At 44.4% G+C, this 17844-nt stretch overlaps 2 protein-coding genes across 2 annotated transcripts in view; one reads left to right on the top strand and one right to left on the bottom strand.

Annotated features, from left to right (window-relative positions):
- Positions 1 to 1164: 1164 nt before the first annotated feature.
- On the top strand, positions 1165 to 16636 carry LOC119175922 (putative caffeoyl-CoA O-methyltransferase 1). Its single transcript, XM_037426962.2, has 7 exons — positions 1165 to 1397; positions 2592 to 2727; positions 7809 to 7914; positions 9776 to 9894; positions 10663 to 10717; positions 15302 to 15435; positions 16353 to 16636. The coding sequence occupies exons 2-7, from the start codon at positions 2611 to 2613 to the stop codon at positions 16503 to 16505; spliced, it is 684 nt and encodes a 227-aa protein (XP_037282859.1). The 5' UTR covers positions 1165 to 1397; positions 2592 to 2610; the 3' UTR covers positions 16506 to 16636.
- The window catches only part of LOC119176663 (TNF receptor-associated factor 5), a 48644-nt gene continuing 44364 nt past the window's right edge, over positions 13565 to 17844 (bottom strand). Inside the window, exon 9 of the mRNA XM_075877107.1 lies at positions 13565 to 15171. Coding sequence (XP_075733222.1) covers positions 15070 to 15171 — 102 coding nt within the window. The 3' untranslated portion in view covers positions 13565 to 15069. The remainder of the gene's footprint in view (positions 15172 to 17844) is intronic.

Genomic DNA, 17844 nt, shown 5'->3' on the forward strand with positions numbered 1-17844 from the left:
AGTGGATAAGGAGGGGTTAAAAGGATGGAGTGAGAAATAAAGATTAAGAAAGAGAAGGATTGACACACGGTCGAAGGAGTCCGAGGATGGGGCACCACACAGCGATAGCTTCGCGGCGTCAGAAGATCGCGGAGGGCGAACCAGTCGGCGACAGCTATGCTGGCGTCGGAAGTCGTGGGCGGCATAACCGTTCGGCACGGAACCAGCATGCGAGTCACTGTCAATCAGCGCTGCTGGTGCCCATCTCGGAGAAAATAGCGTGTTTTCAGCATTACCAGTTAGATGGCACCATGAGCGCGCTCGGCGTAAAGCACGGCGCCCAGCTCGTCGCGATGCGCCGATGCGCGCTCATCTCCCACGTGTGCTTTTCTCCACGGAGGGAAGAAGGCTTATCCACGCACTTAACCTGTGGTGGGGGAGAATCGCGCGCCTTCGTCTTTCACCCGGCACGATTGCGCTCATTTGCCGGATGCACAAAAATCACTGCGCTCTCAGGACAGACTCCATTTGCGAAAGGAAAGCGCTTTTCAAACACAGCGAAGTAACAGCTGGGGCACTTGTTAGTTCGCACTCATGAGTGTGATTACGTTTCGTGCGTCGTTTTTGTTTAAACAGCATGTTAAGTGTCAAGCCGAAAACGTTGTTAGTTCACTTTCGTCCTGTGTGTGTTGGTTTCTTGCATCATTTGTGCGTGAAAAGCGCGCCGCACGTTTCGATCTGCTTTCCGTTCTCAGCGTTACATTCCAAGTTGTTGGTATCGCATTCATTGCTTCGCCCTTGCGGCGAAACCATGACCTTTCTCTTTCTTTCTTTCTTTCTTTCTTTCTTTCTTTCTTTCTTTCTTTCTTTCTTTCTTTCTTTCTTTCTTTCTTTCTTTCTTTCTTTCTTTCTTTCTTTCTTTCTTTCTTTCTTTCTTTCCTTCTTTATTTCCTTCTTTCTTTCTTTCTTTCTTTCTTTCTTTATAAAAGAGCCTACGAAACTCTTATATGTAAGATAAAAAAGAAAAACGAAAGAGACAAGCATGCACGTGAATAGGCGTTCTCTGCGTTCACTACGAAGGACGCATGATTGCAACTGAATCAGCACTTGCAAATCGTAGCTTTCACTCGTGGCAGGGCTTCTGGCACCCTCGCTAGCACTCGGCAAACCTCGCGTGCAAAGACGAACGAGTGCGTCAACAGACTGTGGTGCAACCTTCACTGAATGACGCCGGCGCCCATAAACACTGAAGTATAGAGGCGCCGAAGCCTTTGTGGCTGTACTCGAATGCTGGCGTATCGCGGTGGGCGTCGATAAGGCCCTCGGGCCGCTTTCGACGACGCCGCTTCTTGAGCTCAGAATTGCACCAGTGACTGCACGAAAAGAAGTACACAACGACTCTATATAGAGCACCGAAGGTGAGTCCCGATTGCGTTGCAGTCCTGCTATAATTAAAACTACAATTAAAAGGTTCAATTTATGCAGCAGTGTATTTTTTGTCGTGTGTAACAAACCATACTAATGCATTGACTCGGTTTAATTTTGTCCATACTTGAATTAGGCAAATTTCTGGGTACGATATAAGTCACGCGTTATACAGTGGAGGTCTCCAATTAAATACGGACAAGGGCGTTTTGTTTAACGTGCATCCTAAATCAAAGAACACACATGTTTGCCTTTACCGAAATGATTTATCGGCACATCCATTTTTTTCCCTTCGTGAAAATGTGAAATGAGGACTGGATAATTCGACATCGCTATTCAACGCAGGGCAACAAGTTACTCCCATCCCAAGTATAATTCAAAATACGAGGTCAGAGCGTGAAAAAACGCGATCCATAATTAAGGGTACACTCAAATTGCTTTCAAGGAAGATAAACGTTAAACACATTAACTTCCGATTATCAGTTCGTTTGATGTACAACTTACTTGTTGCGTGTAATGTCAGACTCATGTCCACATCGCGAGTTACCTTTGCTTGTTACACAAAATGACTTCGGTCTACAGTACCACATCACTCACAACTTTATCGTTCTGAATTGTCATTTACACTTGTAGATTTTCTCCTCATACTTCTCCCACTCATCCGGCAGAACTAGAAGAAAGGCAGATGGCTCGAAGAGAATTGAAAAAAAAAAGAAACTTATTTGAGCTATATGCCGAAATAAACACTTGGAGCTTCACGCGTGCTTTAATAGGCAGAGTAAAATGTGAATGTGTATTCACAACAGTAACATCGTGACATTGAGCACTTCGTTGCATGTTGTAATATTACAGGACCGTGATGTAGGGTGGGATAGCCTCGAATGCAGATGATAACATGATGAACTGCAGCAGGTGGGGCGTATCAAGCACACTTTCATGAGAGCTGAATTGCTGGCATGCTTCTTGGGGGGGGGGGGGGGCATCACCTGATATTATCTGCACACACCACATTTATGCTTTTGTGCCCCGTTGTCATTTATATATGCTTAAAATGCATACCATACTGAGTTGCTCGTGCTTCTTTAAAACTGATAGGGCTGCAGCATAGTTGTGGTCCAGTGTTGTTGCCGAGTTGGCATGTACTATAGGGACTGGCAAGTGACTCACTTATTTTCACTGGTTCACAGGAACGCGTGCTTCATAGCCATGGATACGGCACCTTCAAATCGCGATAGAGGCAAACACAAGATAACAACGCCGGAAGCCCAAGCCTACGTCCTTGAGCACTGCACCTTGCACCCCGTCCTCGAGAAACTGATAGCTGTAAGTATGAACAAGTCTTGTTTCATCCCCGTTGTATAGTCGGCTGTCAAATTTTCGCTACTCAAATAGTGTGGCATTGTGCTTTCAATACCATACCACGTTTCTTCCTCGTCGCCTCACTTGCCTGCCAAGCAAGTGATTTCACTTTGCGTAGCGGGCTTTAGAATGCGCTTACGGCGGCTACAGGGACTTGCTGCACAGTACGCAGAGCCCTTATTAGCGGCAGGTCATGCTCTGTTCAAACAAAACGCAATGGGACGATCGGTGCCGTAGCGCAGAGAGGCATGTAGGGACGTGTGAAAAAAAGCTGGCTTGTTTGCGATCCTACAAAATTTGAGGAGTTTAAATCTTGAATGTGTACAGATGTCATGGTAACAAGTTTTTTTTCTTTAGGGGCGAAACTCCTTATGGCGTGGGTCTGTCACTCCTCCTTCTCCTCCGTATGTATGTATGTATGTATGTATGTATGTATGTATGTATGTATGTATGTATGTATGTATGTATGTATGTATGTATGTATGTATGTATGTATGTATGTATGTATGTATGTATGTATGTATGTATGTATGTATGTATGTATGTATGTATGTATGTATGTATGTATGTATGTATGTATGTATGTATGTATGTATGTATGTATGTATGTATGTATGTATGTAGCCACCGGTGGCACATACCGGCCCTAGAGCGGGTATGTGCCTCAGAGGATGCGAGATTGGAGATGGCGGTACTTGGAGGGTTCACTAGAGGGACGCATAGACGGACGGACAGACAGACTAGCAGATGGACGGACGGATAGATAGACCCCCGGACGTACGAGCGGATGGACGCATGAATGGACGGACTCACTGACGGACGCATGGAAAGACAGGAGGCATGGATGGACGCATGGATGGTCACGCGGACGGACGGAAGCTAGAACGAACAGACGGACGGAAGCACGGACGGGCTGACGGGTGCTTCGCCCCACTCATCATCATTCACTCCGTGGATATGCTGTGATTTTTTTTATTTTGTCTGCATTTCATGCAGACAAAATAAAAAACCCAAATTGAAATGCGGCTGTCATTACTGTACCCACACTTGAAGGGTTTAGTGTAATCAAGGGTACAAAGGGAGTTTTGCAACATGCTCTCTGCTTGGTAGTATACATTGTATCACCACATGGCGTAGCAGAGATAATCAACCCATGCCACCATTTATACACCCTTTCAAGTACAACCTTGCTTTATACGTCACTGGAGGTGGGGGGGGGGGGGGAGGCGAGAGGCAACAGTGCTTAATTTTAAATGCGAAGCATGTCTTAGCGAACTTCGGTGACTTTTAGCTAATCTATCTATCTATCTATCTATCTATCTATCTATCTATCTATCTATCTATCTATCTATCTATCTATCTATCTATCTATCTATCTATCTATCTATCTATCTATCTATCTATCTATCTATCTATCTATCTATCTATCTATCTATCTATCTATCTATCTATCTATCTATCTATCTATCTATCTATCTATCTATCTATCTATCTATCTATCTATCTATCTGTGACTTTTATCTCTCCTGGCCGTTTCAATAATGGTATCGATACCAAACTTGGTATGGCATAACATGACAGTATGAAGAACATGTTTGACTAGTTATACCATGAAAACCCTGACATGTTTGTCATGAATGTCATGATTTACATTTCATGGTCCTGCAGCTCATGCGGTGGTTTCGTTCACATGCATGTTGCAAAACTGGTATGGTATATCATGATTGCATGACGAACACAAGCGACAGACCTTAACATGAAAACCATGACATGCGTGTCACGTAACAACATGACTACATGCCACGCTCATGATGCGCTCGCGGCCGTTTCGCTAGCGTCACATAAACCAAATTTGGTATTACTGTACGTGAATGGATGACGAAGGTATGATACTGGTGCACACATGATAAATATGAGATGCGTGTCATGTAACAACATGACTACAAGCTACGCTCATAATGCGCTCGTGGTCGTTTCGCTAGCTTCACATGTACCAAATTCGGTATTACGCAACGTGAACAGACCAGATAGGTAAATGACACAACCAAACATGATAATCACGACATGCGTGTTATGTCACAACATGACTACATACCACACTGATGATGCGCTCGCAACTATTTCGCTGGCTTCACACATTCCAAATTTGGTATTATATGACACCAATGGATGACGAAGGTATGTGGCTGGTGCAAACATGATAATCATGAGATGCGTGTCATGTGAGAACATGACTACATGCCACAGTCAAGGTGCCAATACATTTCGACGTGACGCGGTGCGCGTGCTCGCCGGCGTCCATTTCGTCACGTCACGCCGGCGCTGCCACGCTAGGCGCCGGTCCTGCCATACACTCACAGGCGCGCGCCGCGCTGCGTTGCTTTGATGCATGCGCGTTTCAGCGCGTCCGGCGTCCCTCCGTCACGAAAATAGGGAGACGCAGTGTTGTCTGGGTAACGCATCGTCGCGAAATGCAGCAGGTCGCATTTTGAACCGGTTGCCGTCGGGCCGCGCCGACGGACGCTGGTAGCGCTGGTCACGCCTGACGTCAGACTATGGAGTGCATGCGTTGTGCTAACGTAGCGTCGCTGTGTCCAGCATTCACGCGCGTCAGCGGTACATTTGAGTATATTGGGCCCATCATGATGCACTCGCGGCCATTTTGCTAGCTCCACATATACAAAATTTGGTGCTACGTGACGTCAATGGATGACGAAAGTATATGACTGGTGCAAACATGATAATCCCGACACGCGTGTCATGTAAGAATATGAAAACATACCACGCTTATAGCGTGCTCGCGGCCGTTTTGTTAGCTCCACTTTTACTAAATTTGGTATCGCGTGACTTGAATAGATGATGAAGGTAAACGACATATCCAAGCGTGATAATCATGACACGGATGTTATGGCATTATATACCTCCACCTCGTAACGTGGTGGTGATTTTAAAGTGATATATCAAATTTTGCCCCGCCGTGGTGGTCTAGTGGCTAAGGTACTCGGCTGCTGACCCGCAGGTGGCTGGTTAGAATCCCGGCTGCGGCGGCTGCATTTCCTATGGACGCGGAAATGTTGTAGGCCCGTGTGCTCAGATTTGGGTGCACGTTAAAGAACCCCAGGTGATCAAAATTTCCGGAGCCCTCCACTACGGCGTCTCTCATAATCATATGGTAGTTTTGGGACGTTAAACCCTACATACCAATACCATATACCAAATTTTCTCCTTCGTGCTTCGCCTATCATCGATTCCCACTGTACGTGGGAGCTGACAATTTTTTATACACATATCTCCCTTCCCCCTTACTCATTATTTATTCGCTCTATCCCCTTTTCGCTTCGATTTAAAACTTGTACAATAACTAAGCAGGTTACAGGCGCACAAATAATACTTCGATGGGCAATTTTTTTCTCGATGCATATGAATATTGGTTGTAGCACAGGTAGAGACATATGTCGCTTGATTTGTACTAGGCGTTTCGTGCGGAACAGCTCGACGTGAGATATGATCATCTGCACCTGGCGGACGCCTCATTGACTCCTCGCGCTGGCTAGATGGGCCTAATTTACGTTCACGACACAGATCTTTAGTTTTTACTGAAGTTTCAGATGCTGCTATGTTTAGGCACAACTGCTCATTCGAGTGATAGTCACAGTCATTTGCACAATGTTGTTTTCCTTGAATTGCGCGCGCATACCTTTTGCGATTTCTCACCAAGCGAATAAAAGGACTTACATGTCGTAAAGATTGTTGCGCACACTAAGCAGCCGTGATGCAAGCACTCCATCCTGGGATCATGAATTGACGCGGCAGCTGCGAGGTCAGGAAACAGGAGTCTTTTTGTAGTTCGTGCAAACTAAAAAAAACATGAATTCCGGAATCGCATCACGTCACGCATCAACACATTCAAAAGATCCTCTCTCTTCCTAATATATTTCTCAACAATTCCCCTCTCTTCCTTATCTTCAAGCCTCTCTCGCCATTCGCGGGGGCAGAGTGGCATGTTGTAAATTACAACAGTTGAACTGCACCTCCCATTGAACAGAAGGATAATCGCGAGTTAGGAAAGTTGGTGGATGTTAATCGTAGACTATTTTACAGCGAAACGGGTTAGGTACCGGCAGCGCTGGGCCCCTTTCCTGTCCGTATCTGAGCAAGTAAAGTGGACGACCCTTCACACGGACGCATGCAAATGAAATTATCAGCCTTGCTTTAATAAAATACGCGTATGTATTGTCTTTTGATATAATAGGAGCGAATTAAAAAAATCAGAACAACACATGTTTGCAGTTATTCTGTCATATATATTTTTTACATCATCCGTGCATACAGTGATGAGCGTGAAAAAAAATATTGAGTTCATCATTTTTAGTCGTGAATGTCGTCGCAGAGATGCTTGCCTGAGTTTTTATAGCGATCGTGGCATCGCACACATTGATAGGTTCAGGCCATAGAATTTCGTACTATACTCTAGAGGGAACTCTGGCGCTAGTGTCTATGGGAGCTGCAACGCGCGGCGCTTCAGCGAGCATGGGAATGATGGGTAGTACACACATTTGTCTAATTTTCGTACTTATGGCCTGCTTCTGACTCCGTATGTGTTCGTGTGGCTTAGAGCCGTTTCTTCACAAAAAATAAATGAGCAAATCTTCAGCGTTTGCCCTTCACAACCTTATTATTTTAGGCTTATCATTTTGAATCGAGTCACAAAGTTCAAAAAGGTTCGTTCTTTCCTTCAAAACAAAACCATAACCAGCAACAAACGAAGCCGCAAGTACGATTTGCCACCCGCAAGTACGAAGACTAGGCAAATGTGTGTACTAACCATCATTCCCATGGTCACCGAACGATCGCAGCGCCACAGTCTCCTCTAGTCAATTTCAGGAAACTCTATGGTTCAGGCTACTCGTGGGGTGTGGGATAAAGCGTACTGTGCTCAGTTTCTGTGTTTGCACGACTCCGTTACTCACTGACTCTTGTGATGCCATGATTCTGCTTCAGACTGTCTTTTTTGTGTTTTTTTGTAAAAAAAAAACAACGTGAAGGAAACTGTGAAGCTGCCTCGTGGACGTATGTACACCAAGCCAGCGCAGCTGACACTATACCAAGTCCTGCTGAAGGCCATATGTGCCAAGAAGTACCTGGAAGTGGGTAAGTAGACGTGATCGGGACATCAATTGACGTGTCGGAGGCTGCTTTAGTGATTTTTGCAACAAAAAAAAAAAAAACACACTCTCCCTGCATGTTGCACAGCTATTTTCCACATGACGCCCATCTACGCAAAAAAGTGTTGCGGCCCAGCAAAGCTCGTATAGGTTACTCATAAGTGCAATTTTCGTCGTTTTTTTCCTTGATTCTGTTTTTTTATGCTTTATTTATGGTGAATTTTATGTACCCCCCCCCCCCCCCCTGTTCCATGCTCTTCAGGGCCTGTAGGGTATTATGAATAAATAAATAAATCTTGCTGTGTAAGGGGGGGGGGGGTTGAACATTCTGTGGTCGGCAGCTAAGAACAAATAGAAGCTCCGCCCTCGGAGTCTGACGTTCATGTGTGCAAGAGAGTCGTGTTTGGTGGTTTCCATGCACACCTTAAGTACTTTTCGGCTAGTGCTAATGTAAGTACTACGCATACTGAGTAATAAAAGCTTGTCGTCCATACTATATGTATTGCATATAGGCAAAACAGAGACATCGGAATCTCTGTACAAAAGTGGCAGGAAGTTTTCATTTGAAAACCAGAGACATAAGATTATGTAACTGCGCAAAAAAAAAAAAAAAACGGTAAGGTGGGCGAGTTTCACCAGCTCGCCCACCTTACCACTCTTCTACTAGCATGCGTCGGTACAGGAAAATCATCTACGCGAAATACGCGAAAAGTGCTTGACGTCATTGGAAGTGAGCAAATGCGGTTGGGTATAGGAAATACATGCAAATTGTACATTTGTTAGTTGTAGCCCGTTATAGAACCGTGCGCGTATCTTTCGAATGCACCTATGAAATGGGCTTGGTCAACGGCAAGGAGCGCCGAATGACCGGACAGCACGAACGCGTTTCCTGCCTCGTGTGCGCTCCAGACTGGTCGAGGTCGACACCCAACCACCGCAGAAATAGTTTGTTCGTAATGTCGAATTCTAGCCAACATCAGGATGATTGTCGCATCCCCACGAAAAAGCCCGCAGAGATTAAATTCAGGCTATATTGACTTTCATCGCTAGAATGCATTGTGCTAAAATTGGGCGCTTATTCACTTTTCTCTACTGAGTTTCACACGAATGAAAATGGCATTTTTTCTTATCAATTAAGCGTATTTTGTATAAGTTGAAAGGAATTAGTATAGACCAGGTACTGAGCTTGTATACTGAGCTTCAATTGAAGCAGTGTACGGGACTTGATATTCGGCCTCTATTGTGTTAAGTCAAAAGCACCTGGTACGCAAGCGTGTTACGCAATCGTCAAAAATGGTGGCTAGGTTTTTGCGCGCGTAGACACAGGCTATTTACGACTCTTCTTTAACATGGCTGCTCAAATAGTGTGTTTTAGAAGCGTTACTCAATTATTAAACATTTCTAAAGTCTTACGGCTTAAATATTTTTTTTAATTAAGAAAAGATTTTTCTTGAATCCCGAATCGCAGCTTCCTGCCACTTTTTGATATCAACAGCAGCCCTCAAGTTAACAATTAAAAAGTAAATAATTCTGTTCATTATTCATAGTATTGTAACATTAGGAGTGAAACGTATTTGCACCTCAACCTAGAGCTCATGACAGGTGAAAGTCAACATTTTTTTAACAGAAAAATTGTATTATCTAAAAAGAAGGGGAAGAAAAAAAAAGAGACGCCATGCATGTGTCCAATTCCTCAGGGTATGTATGTGTCGTTTAGTATGAAGGCTCAAACAAACTGTATGTGGGCACCTACTCGGAAGTGGATCGGAGTGTCCGTGTTTCTGCTACATTTCTCATAGTCCAAAGCTCTGTATATGCTGAACGCGATCATGTTCATGTCGGCGCAGGTGTGTTCACTGGCTGCAGCGCGCTGTCGGCCGCCCTGGCGCTTCCTCCAGACGGTCTCGTACGGGGCCTCGACATCAACCAAGAGACCGCCAACATCGGCAGGCCCTTCTGGAAAGAGGTGCGAGTCACGGAAATTGCGCTTCTCGATCACGTGACCCGCCGAGTAAGAAGGAACAACAATATGGGACACAGTGATCGGCGTCCCTGCTATGTACGCCTAGATTTGTCAGTCGTGTAGTTGGCCCAATAACAGAGGTATCTTTGGCACTGTAAATGTGCCAGGCGCTCTCCACATCGAGACAGTCACAGGGCCTTTTGAGCCTAATTAAGCGGTGCAGTTCGCGGAGCTTGCAAACGTTCGGCTTCTTTACATACATGAAGTGTCCGAAGCTGCAGAGTGTGACGCACATTAGTCGGCAAAATAAGGGATTTCTCCCCGCTTCTAGCGGCTGGCTCACACGATACACTAGATCGTATATATAGAATGACGGTGCAGTTTGCTTCTCCTATAGCATGATATATGACGATTGTTCGGCAATGTCAGGGTAAGAAAGTGATTGTAGTACTATCTTTCTTTTTTTAATGCATCGGGAAGAATATGTCACCTAATGACTTCCCAGCTAACCTTGAGAAGTACTGGAGGCAATGTGCAATATGATTTACTCTATACGTGAACTATACAGGACGACCTACAAGCGAACGCCTTGACACACACTTGCGCGTTGTAGCTCTCACTGTGCGCGATATCACAGTGCACTGTGCTATGCCGGGATGCTGCCATAATCAACTCCGTGGTAGCCTTGGATCACAGCCTTCCTTTAACCAGCTCGCGTCTGCGACGAAACGGCTTGTGTAAAGCGTCTTTTTTTTTCCCATTTTGTCGCAGGCTGGAGTCGAGAAAAAGATTGACATTCGCATTGGCAAAGCTGTCGACACTTTAGGTGAGACCTAAGTGTACGGTAGTACACGTCTCTTTCTGAAACCAAGAACTGTACACGTGTACAAGTGGAAAATATGTGACGACGGGGGAACGGGAGTAAGTTACTTGTTTTCTTGTCAAAAACGTGGTCTTTGCATTAGAACTTTGCCGTTTGAGTATTTCTCTCGCCGGACTGCAGTTTAATGGATGGAGGCCCCCAGCTGTGATGCCGATAGCGGTGTTACACTTCATCCGTAACCCACCAATACAAAAGTTTTTAGAGAATGTGATGAAAGCTTAAAAAGAAATTAATTAGTTTCGTCGCAGTCAACGAGGCCGCCTTAAAAGCTGAAGACGCAGTGCATGCGTTCCTGCAAATCCAATGAGGGCTCACTAAATGTTGCAAAATGGGTGGGTGCATGACCCAAAGTCTATTGTGGCCTAATTTCTGTACCTAAGAAAAGAGGCCGTGCTGGTTTTAGGATTGAAGCTCCTTAGGAACCAGCCTTGTGTTCCACGTTGCAATACTCGAAACATGTGTGAGAAACAAGAACAACAACAAAAAAGTTGAACAATAGACTTCAACGTAGGCAGAGGCCAATTAGAAGGTAAGAGATTGATGTTTCCGGCGAAAATAACCTATCAAGAAGAGCCCTGGTGAGTTGATCTCTACTAAAATGTGCCATGATGCTAAGTATATAAAGGCAGCTCTGTGACGTTGAGAACACGAAAAAAAAAACTGGACTACGCAGACGAAGCCCATCTAGCAACTGTATTTAATACCAAGAAAAAGAACAAGAAAAAAGGAGGAGGAGAACAGGTGATATACAAAGGAGAGGGCACTGTAGGCAAACCACGCATGATCCTGCAGGGGTGCTATATATGCAGTAAAGCACGTGCATTTATCAAATTGATTCTTTATGTTTACTCTGATTCGTATCTGTATCAAAGATGACACTAGTGCTCCTAATAAATGTATATATGTATCGCTAAACATGCCACTTGTCTATCTATCTGTGTGTGTGTACTATAAAGGGGAAGTTGATGCATGCGCTAACCTTCCCCAACATGCTCCGCCACGGTGGTCTAGTAGCCAAAGTACTCGCCTGCTGACCCGCAGGTGGCGGGGTTGCATCCCGGCTGCAGCGGCTGCATTTTCTATGGAGGCGGAAATGTTGTAGGCCGGTGTGCTCAGATTTGGGTGCACGTTAAAGAACCCCAGGTGGTCGAAATTTTCGGAGCACTCCACTGCGGCGTCTCTCATAATCATATAGTGGTTTTGGTATGTGAAACCCCACGAATCAATCAAACTTCCCCGGCCTCATACGGTAAGCTTCGATGATAGTTCTTCTGAATTTATTTTTGATGTTCACCAAAATAATGCTTTTCCTGAAATTCGAGTTATATTTACAATTAGAGCAGTGTCGAGCGAGATTATTCTCGATTGCAACCCTACTACACAAGTTATTGTGTTCCTGAAGCTTGTTATTTAGGCACTTGCCCAATGTAAGATGACCCGCAGGTGAAAAGAATCCTGTATATTACTTCTAAACCTTCCACTCAACAAATTGTTTTACGTGTCTGACACTACGTGCTTCATCTCGCGCGTCCTCTTCACAACTTTGGGAGTTGACTTTCCTACACAAGCCTACCAGATTTTTGGGCACCAAGAAGGCCACTAGCACATCATACCGGGAAGCCACTTTCGTTAATATATGCGCCAAGGCGTGCATGTACGGCAAAAACTGCCACCCAATTCTCACTACTACCCAATTCTTATTAATTTGATTTACCATCCCGGGACTATTAATCTCTTTTAGGCAGCATATACACCTATGCCGACAAGGTTTCACTTGGACAACCACTTTTTTTTTAAGTGCTCTATTTGCAAGCCCTTGCTTTCACTTGTTCTGTGCTGACGTGATTTTTTAACCACCTGCGACATGCACGAAATCACACGAAACATAAAAAAGAGGCCTTATAAAATCAAATACCTTGCAGGCGACTAAAAAATCGTGTAAGCACAAAACAAGTGATAGCATAAGCTTGCAAATAGAGCACTTAAGAAACACTTAAGGTTGGCAGCGACAGGAGTTAGCAACTGGCCTTACTTCGTGTAACATTCCAATTTCTCGCCATTGCATTCATGCATTCGCCCTTGCGACGAAATTGTTACTGTTTTGCTTGTTGATGTTTAGCTACACACTCATGCATGGACGTTCGGAGGGGGGTGGCAATGTGGAGAAGCCACGTTCCCCCTCTTCGAATTTTGAGTAATATTTTTTTATTCAATAGCGATAAGCTAAAAATCTTGATTAGCACACTCAAAGCTCTCATATTTGTGTGAAATGACCTTCGTTACTGCCAGGCAACTCTACATCCACGTTGCACACTGTTGGCTAGTCGTGACACGGAAGTGAAAGAAAGGCTGCCTCTGCTTGATGCCACCCTCTCTCTCTCCCTGCCCGGCAGAATCTTCTGCGGACGCCCTTGCACTCACGATATGTCGTCGTATTCATCGTTTCTGAAGGCGACAGTCACTCCACCTCACATCAACACCCGTCATGCTCGACAACCCGGCGTATCTGCTGTTATTGTTCGTTGGGTTTTATTACTTTTTGCATCCTCGGCTTTTCTTTATAAAAGCCAATATTTTGTCCGTCAATACAAACTTCTATAGTCAAATATTTTTTCAGCATGGCCGGTATGCCTTTAATATTTTTCTTATTATTTAAAAACACTGAAGAAAAGCAATGATTTTGATTAATAAAGTGCACTCTAAAAACTCTGATGTTTTTTTATATCACCATCATAGGAGTATAAATGTGGGGACAAAGTATTATTTTTAAATTTCGTGATGGACCCACCGGGCCATCACAGATTTCATGCTCCATTTTTTGTAGTTTGGTGACTTTGGCTGAACAAAATTTTCTAAAACTTGGTATTTTAGGCCTATGGCTCTCTAAGATGACAATTTATTTCTTTTTTACCGGCTAAGAACTGAGTAGGCCCTTGTAGACCAACATATTTGCACAGCGCAAAACTACGAGCAGTTACGACGTAACTACTCGTAGTCTTGCGCTGTGCAAATATGTTGATTCCCAATCACCGACTAGCCCAAGCATCTGTGTTGTCCCTTTTAGACGCCGTCGAAATCTACGACGTGAAGGCGATTGGGGCAGCAACTTCAAGGGGAAGCTGCCACCTACATTTTCTTTTTGCGCGTTTTATTATCGCTTACCAAGCGCCGTCTTGCGGCAAGCGTGGTGATTTTGGAATTGCGAAAGATAAAGTTACATATACGAGAATAGTCGTTTATCTCTTTAGTCTCCATTGAAATCTGCGGAAATTGCTGCGGCTGTGAGAGACACGTTAGAGTGACGTGAGATTTAAACGTTTTTTTTGTTTGTTCAAAACAATTATACGGCTATATTGCCAGTCACAGCTTGTATGTAGTAGCACGCACCAAATGCTGATTAAGTCGTTCACGCGCGTACCAGCTGCTTGTGTACTGTGCAATTAACTGAAGACGTCTCCATCACAGCAAGCTTCACTGCAATATGAGCCTTTGTAAGAAGAAGCCTTCTTTTGTAACAACTGTCATTTTGATGCAGTCGCACCATGGTGACGTTTGGCCGCGTGCTTGATCTCTGGCGATCTGTATCCTCGTGAAGCTGTAGATGATGATGCAGGTTCATTATTGCCAAAACAACAGCGCCAGAACTAGATGAACGAGTAAAAAGTGGACACACACAGAGCCGATGAAGTCGACGCCAACGTTACTAGAATTTATTCTAGTAACGTTGGTCGGTGCTGTGTGTTCACTTAGTATACCTTTTGCCACACATTCTGTGACCGTGAAAGTCACTTCACTGTGCCACTCTGCAACTATTGGCCACGAGATATAACTGAGTCGGCACCTAGCGGTGAGCGGAAGAAACGTCCTTGTGTGAATCCCTTTTGGTGTCGTCGACTCAAACCGCCTTCAGCGAAGCGCCGCTGCGTACAGTCGTATACACGCCGTCGACCGTCTATTCACGCTAACGTGGCGATGAAGACCGATCTCGCCCCGATTAGGCATAACTTTCAGATGAGAGCTAGCTCTTTACCAGGATGACTGGCAGGGCAGCATAGAACATTGGTGGTGCCCGTAGCAACATAGTTTTGGTGCTTTTTTTTTATACGTCCAAGAAGTTTATCACTGTAATTTCCACAGCCAGTATCACAATAGGCCGTTCTTAAGAACAACAACATAACATAAAAAAGGTTTCAGAACCTCTAGATTTATTAAAGCACGATCCTGCTGGAGCACTGCTGAAATTACAAAAAACTGTGGATGGCGTACTCTCGCATGTTTGTGCACACGTTGACTTGTCACATGGCATTCTTCTGGCTTTTCTCTTCATCAATGCCTAACAGGATGATTAGGCTCCCTGTTTTTCTTGGTTGCTTTTTCCGGATGCCATACACCATATGCTATATGTATAGAAAAAAAACAGCCCATAATTCTTGACTGACGCTGGTAAATGCTTTGTGCGTTGATATAATGGACATGTCACGCTTTATGAGGTGTACCAGAATTTGTATTTGGTTTCCCTTTTCTTAGACTCCATGATTGCGGACGGAGAGACGGAAAGCTACGATTTCGCCTACATTGACGCTGACAAAGAAGGATACGATGATTACTATGAGCGTTGTCTGAAGCTAGTCAAGCAGAACGGGATCATCGCCTTCGATAACGTGAGTGTCCGTCTTGTATGCTGGTTGAAACCTATACAATAAGGAATCTGTGTGCTGTAAAATTTCGAGCAAGCATCCCGTATCCCTTCCTATAATTACAAACTATAGGACAAGGTTTAGAGGAGGGGGGATTTTCACGGTCGGGGACCTAAATTCAAGATGGAGGCGGAAGAGCCTCTAGAAAGAATGTACAGCTGTTCTAAAAAATGCATTAACTAACATGCATGAACTCAGCGTTTTTACTGAACTAGAGGGAGTCACCATGTGCAATTTCATTTGTAATGACAACGGGGGAAAATGTTTTTTCGACAATTTGTGACACACAACTCAGAATTAAACTACAAGGCACCACATTGTTAAAGTGCTCAGAAACCGGGCATGTATCTCAAGACATCAGAACACGTCAAAAAAAAAAAAAGGTGGAACGGAGGAAAGAAGGGGGAGGGGGAGTGATCACTCGGGTAATGACGCTTATTCGTGATTTTATGGCATGTCTTCCAGAAAGCACGCATGATTATCTCTTATGCCCGACTTCGGTTTTATTGGACGCTCAATGCACTGATTTCTGCCTTTTAGTTTGCTCTCCATGAATAGTTACAGAGACCCATCTTTCTATATTTGCGAAAGAAAGGAAGAACAATCATATTACACAGGTGGTAAACTAAGCTGCCTCAGTTTGAGCATGTATATTAGCAAAACGCCCCTGTGGTTTTGCGCAACGAATAGAGTTCGCCCTCGAATAAAACCAGCGTCTTCGTCTAAGGCACGTCATTGATGGGCATACTTTAAACAATAGATAGCTAATTCTCACAAGGCTTTTTCTTTGATCAGCTTCTCTTATTGATTTTTCTATTTCGTTTTTTTTCGTGGGTTTTTTTTCTTCTTTGTTTTATATGCGAAGCATGATGTCTATGCAGGTCCTACGTGGTGGCTCAGTGTTCGACGCTCAAAGCTCCCACTCTGAAGCGTTGGCGATGCGATCTCTCAACGCCAAACTGAAGAACGATAAGCGCGTGCAACTCGCCATGCTACCCTTCGGTGACGGCGTCAACATCGTCCTCAAGAAATAAAAGAGTAGAGCGAAAAAAAATTCTGATCGACAACATCACGGTGTTTGCCACGTATAACAAACGCCACGTAGGGGCACGTCGTTCGTAACGTCAGTGGTGCTTTCTTTTGTCGAATAAAACCTCTTTCGAGATTCGCCTCTTCAACTGCTTCAACTACGCTGGCAACGTGCCAACGGTGGCCTCCTGATCTTCGCGGCATATTGCCCCGCGGGAACCTCAGGTCTATCATTCTGTGATGGGCCAAAGTGCGGCCACTACTCTTGCTCCTCAGGCGGACACCAGGCAGATGGAAGCACGCCCCTGCATGATATTCTTCCTTATCTTTCGAAATAATTTCATTCAATAAAGCACGCGTGATTTTTTAAAAGTAAATACACAGTTCTTAGTTTATGGGGTTAAACGTCTCATATACACTCAGGCTATAGGGTACTTCACAATGAAGGTCTTCGGATAATTTCAACCCCTGGGGATTCTTTAAGGCGCACTGACATCGGGCAGTGCACCAGCGCCTCTACCACGTCACCTCCATCGAAATGTGACCAGCAGGGATCGAACCCGCATCTTTCGGGTCAGTAGCCGAGCCCTAATTACGACAGCATGCATGCCTATGTTTTGATGAAAACTTTTCTATAGAAACTGGTCGTTATGATTCTTGGCCAACTGCCTGTTTCTCCGAAATGCCCGATGTAGTGCGGCCTTGGGACGATGCATGACAAGAGTCTTGATGTGTCGTCGCTCCTTCAGTGTTCTTTCGATGACCCTCCGAGCGAAAATGTACTATTCGCGACAACTACAGGTTTTCCCGTTCACTTTAATCCAAGTGCCAGCCTAAATAATCTGCACGCCATTGAAATAATCTGAACGCCAAGCTATTTAATCCATGTGCCAAACATTTAATCTAAGCGCCAACATATTTAATCCAAGCGCCAACTCACTCAGGCCGCGTGCCATTGAGTTTAATCCAAGTGCCACCGTGTTTAATCCAATTGCCAATGACTTTAATTCAGGTGCCAGTCAGTTTAATCCACGCACGAAAACCAGATTACGGGGCGTAAAAACAGCAGTGCAATTGAAATGCAGTTCTTGCAGTATAAAATACAATAGTCGGAAGGTAGAATCAATTATTATTATTTGTATTCGCCGATAGTATCCTTTAAAAAAAGTTACTGCCATGGTTCGCTTAAGCCATGTTTGGAGTGCTTATACTTTGCTATGCGCAAGTTTGTATAATGAGTGCTTGGCCCAGGAGAAATAAATTTAATGAAAACGAAAAAAACGCAGGAACATATTACTAAATATTTCACAGTGCAATGAAATTCAGTATCCGTCACTGAAGCTC

The sequence above is a fragment of the Rhipicephalus microplus genome, chromosome X (genome assembly GCF_043290135.1).
Source record: "Rhipicephalus microplus isolate Deutch F79 chromosome X, USDA_Rmic, whole genome shotgun sequence".
In the NCBI taxonomy this organism is placed as follows: Eukaryota; Metazoa; Arthropoda; class Arachnida; order Ixodida; family Ixodidae; genus Rhipicephalus; species Rhipicephalus microplus.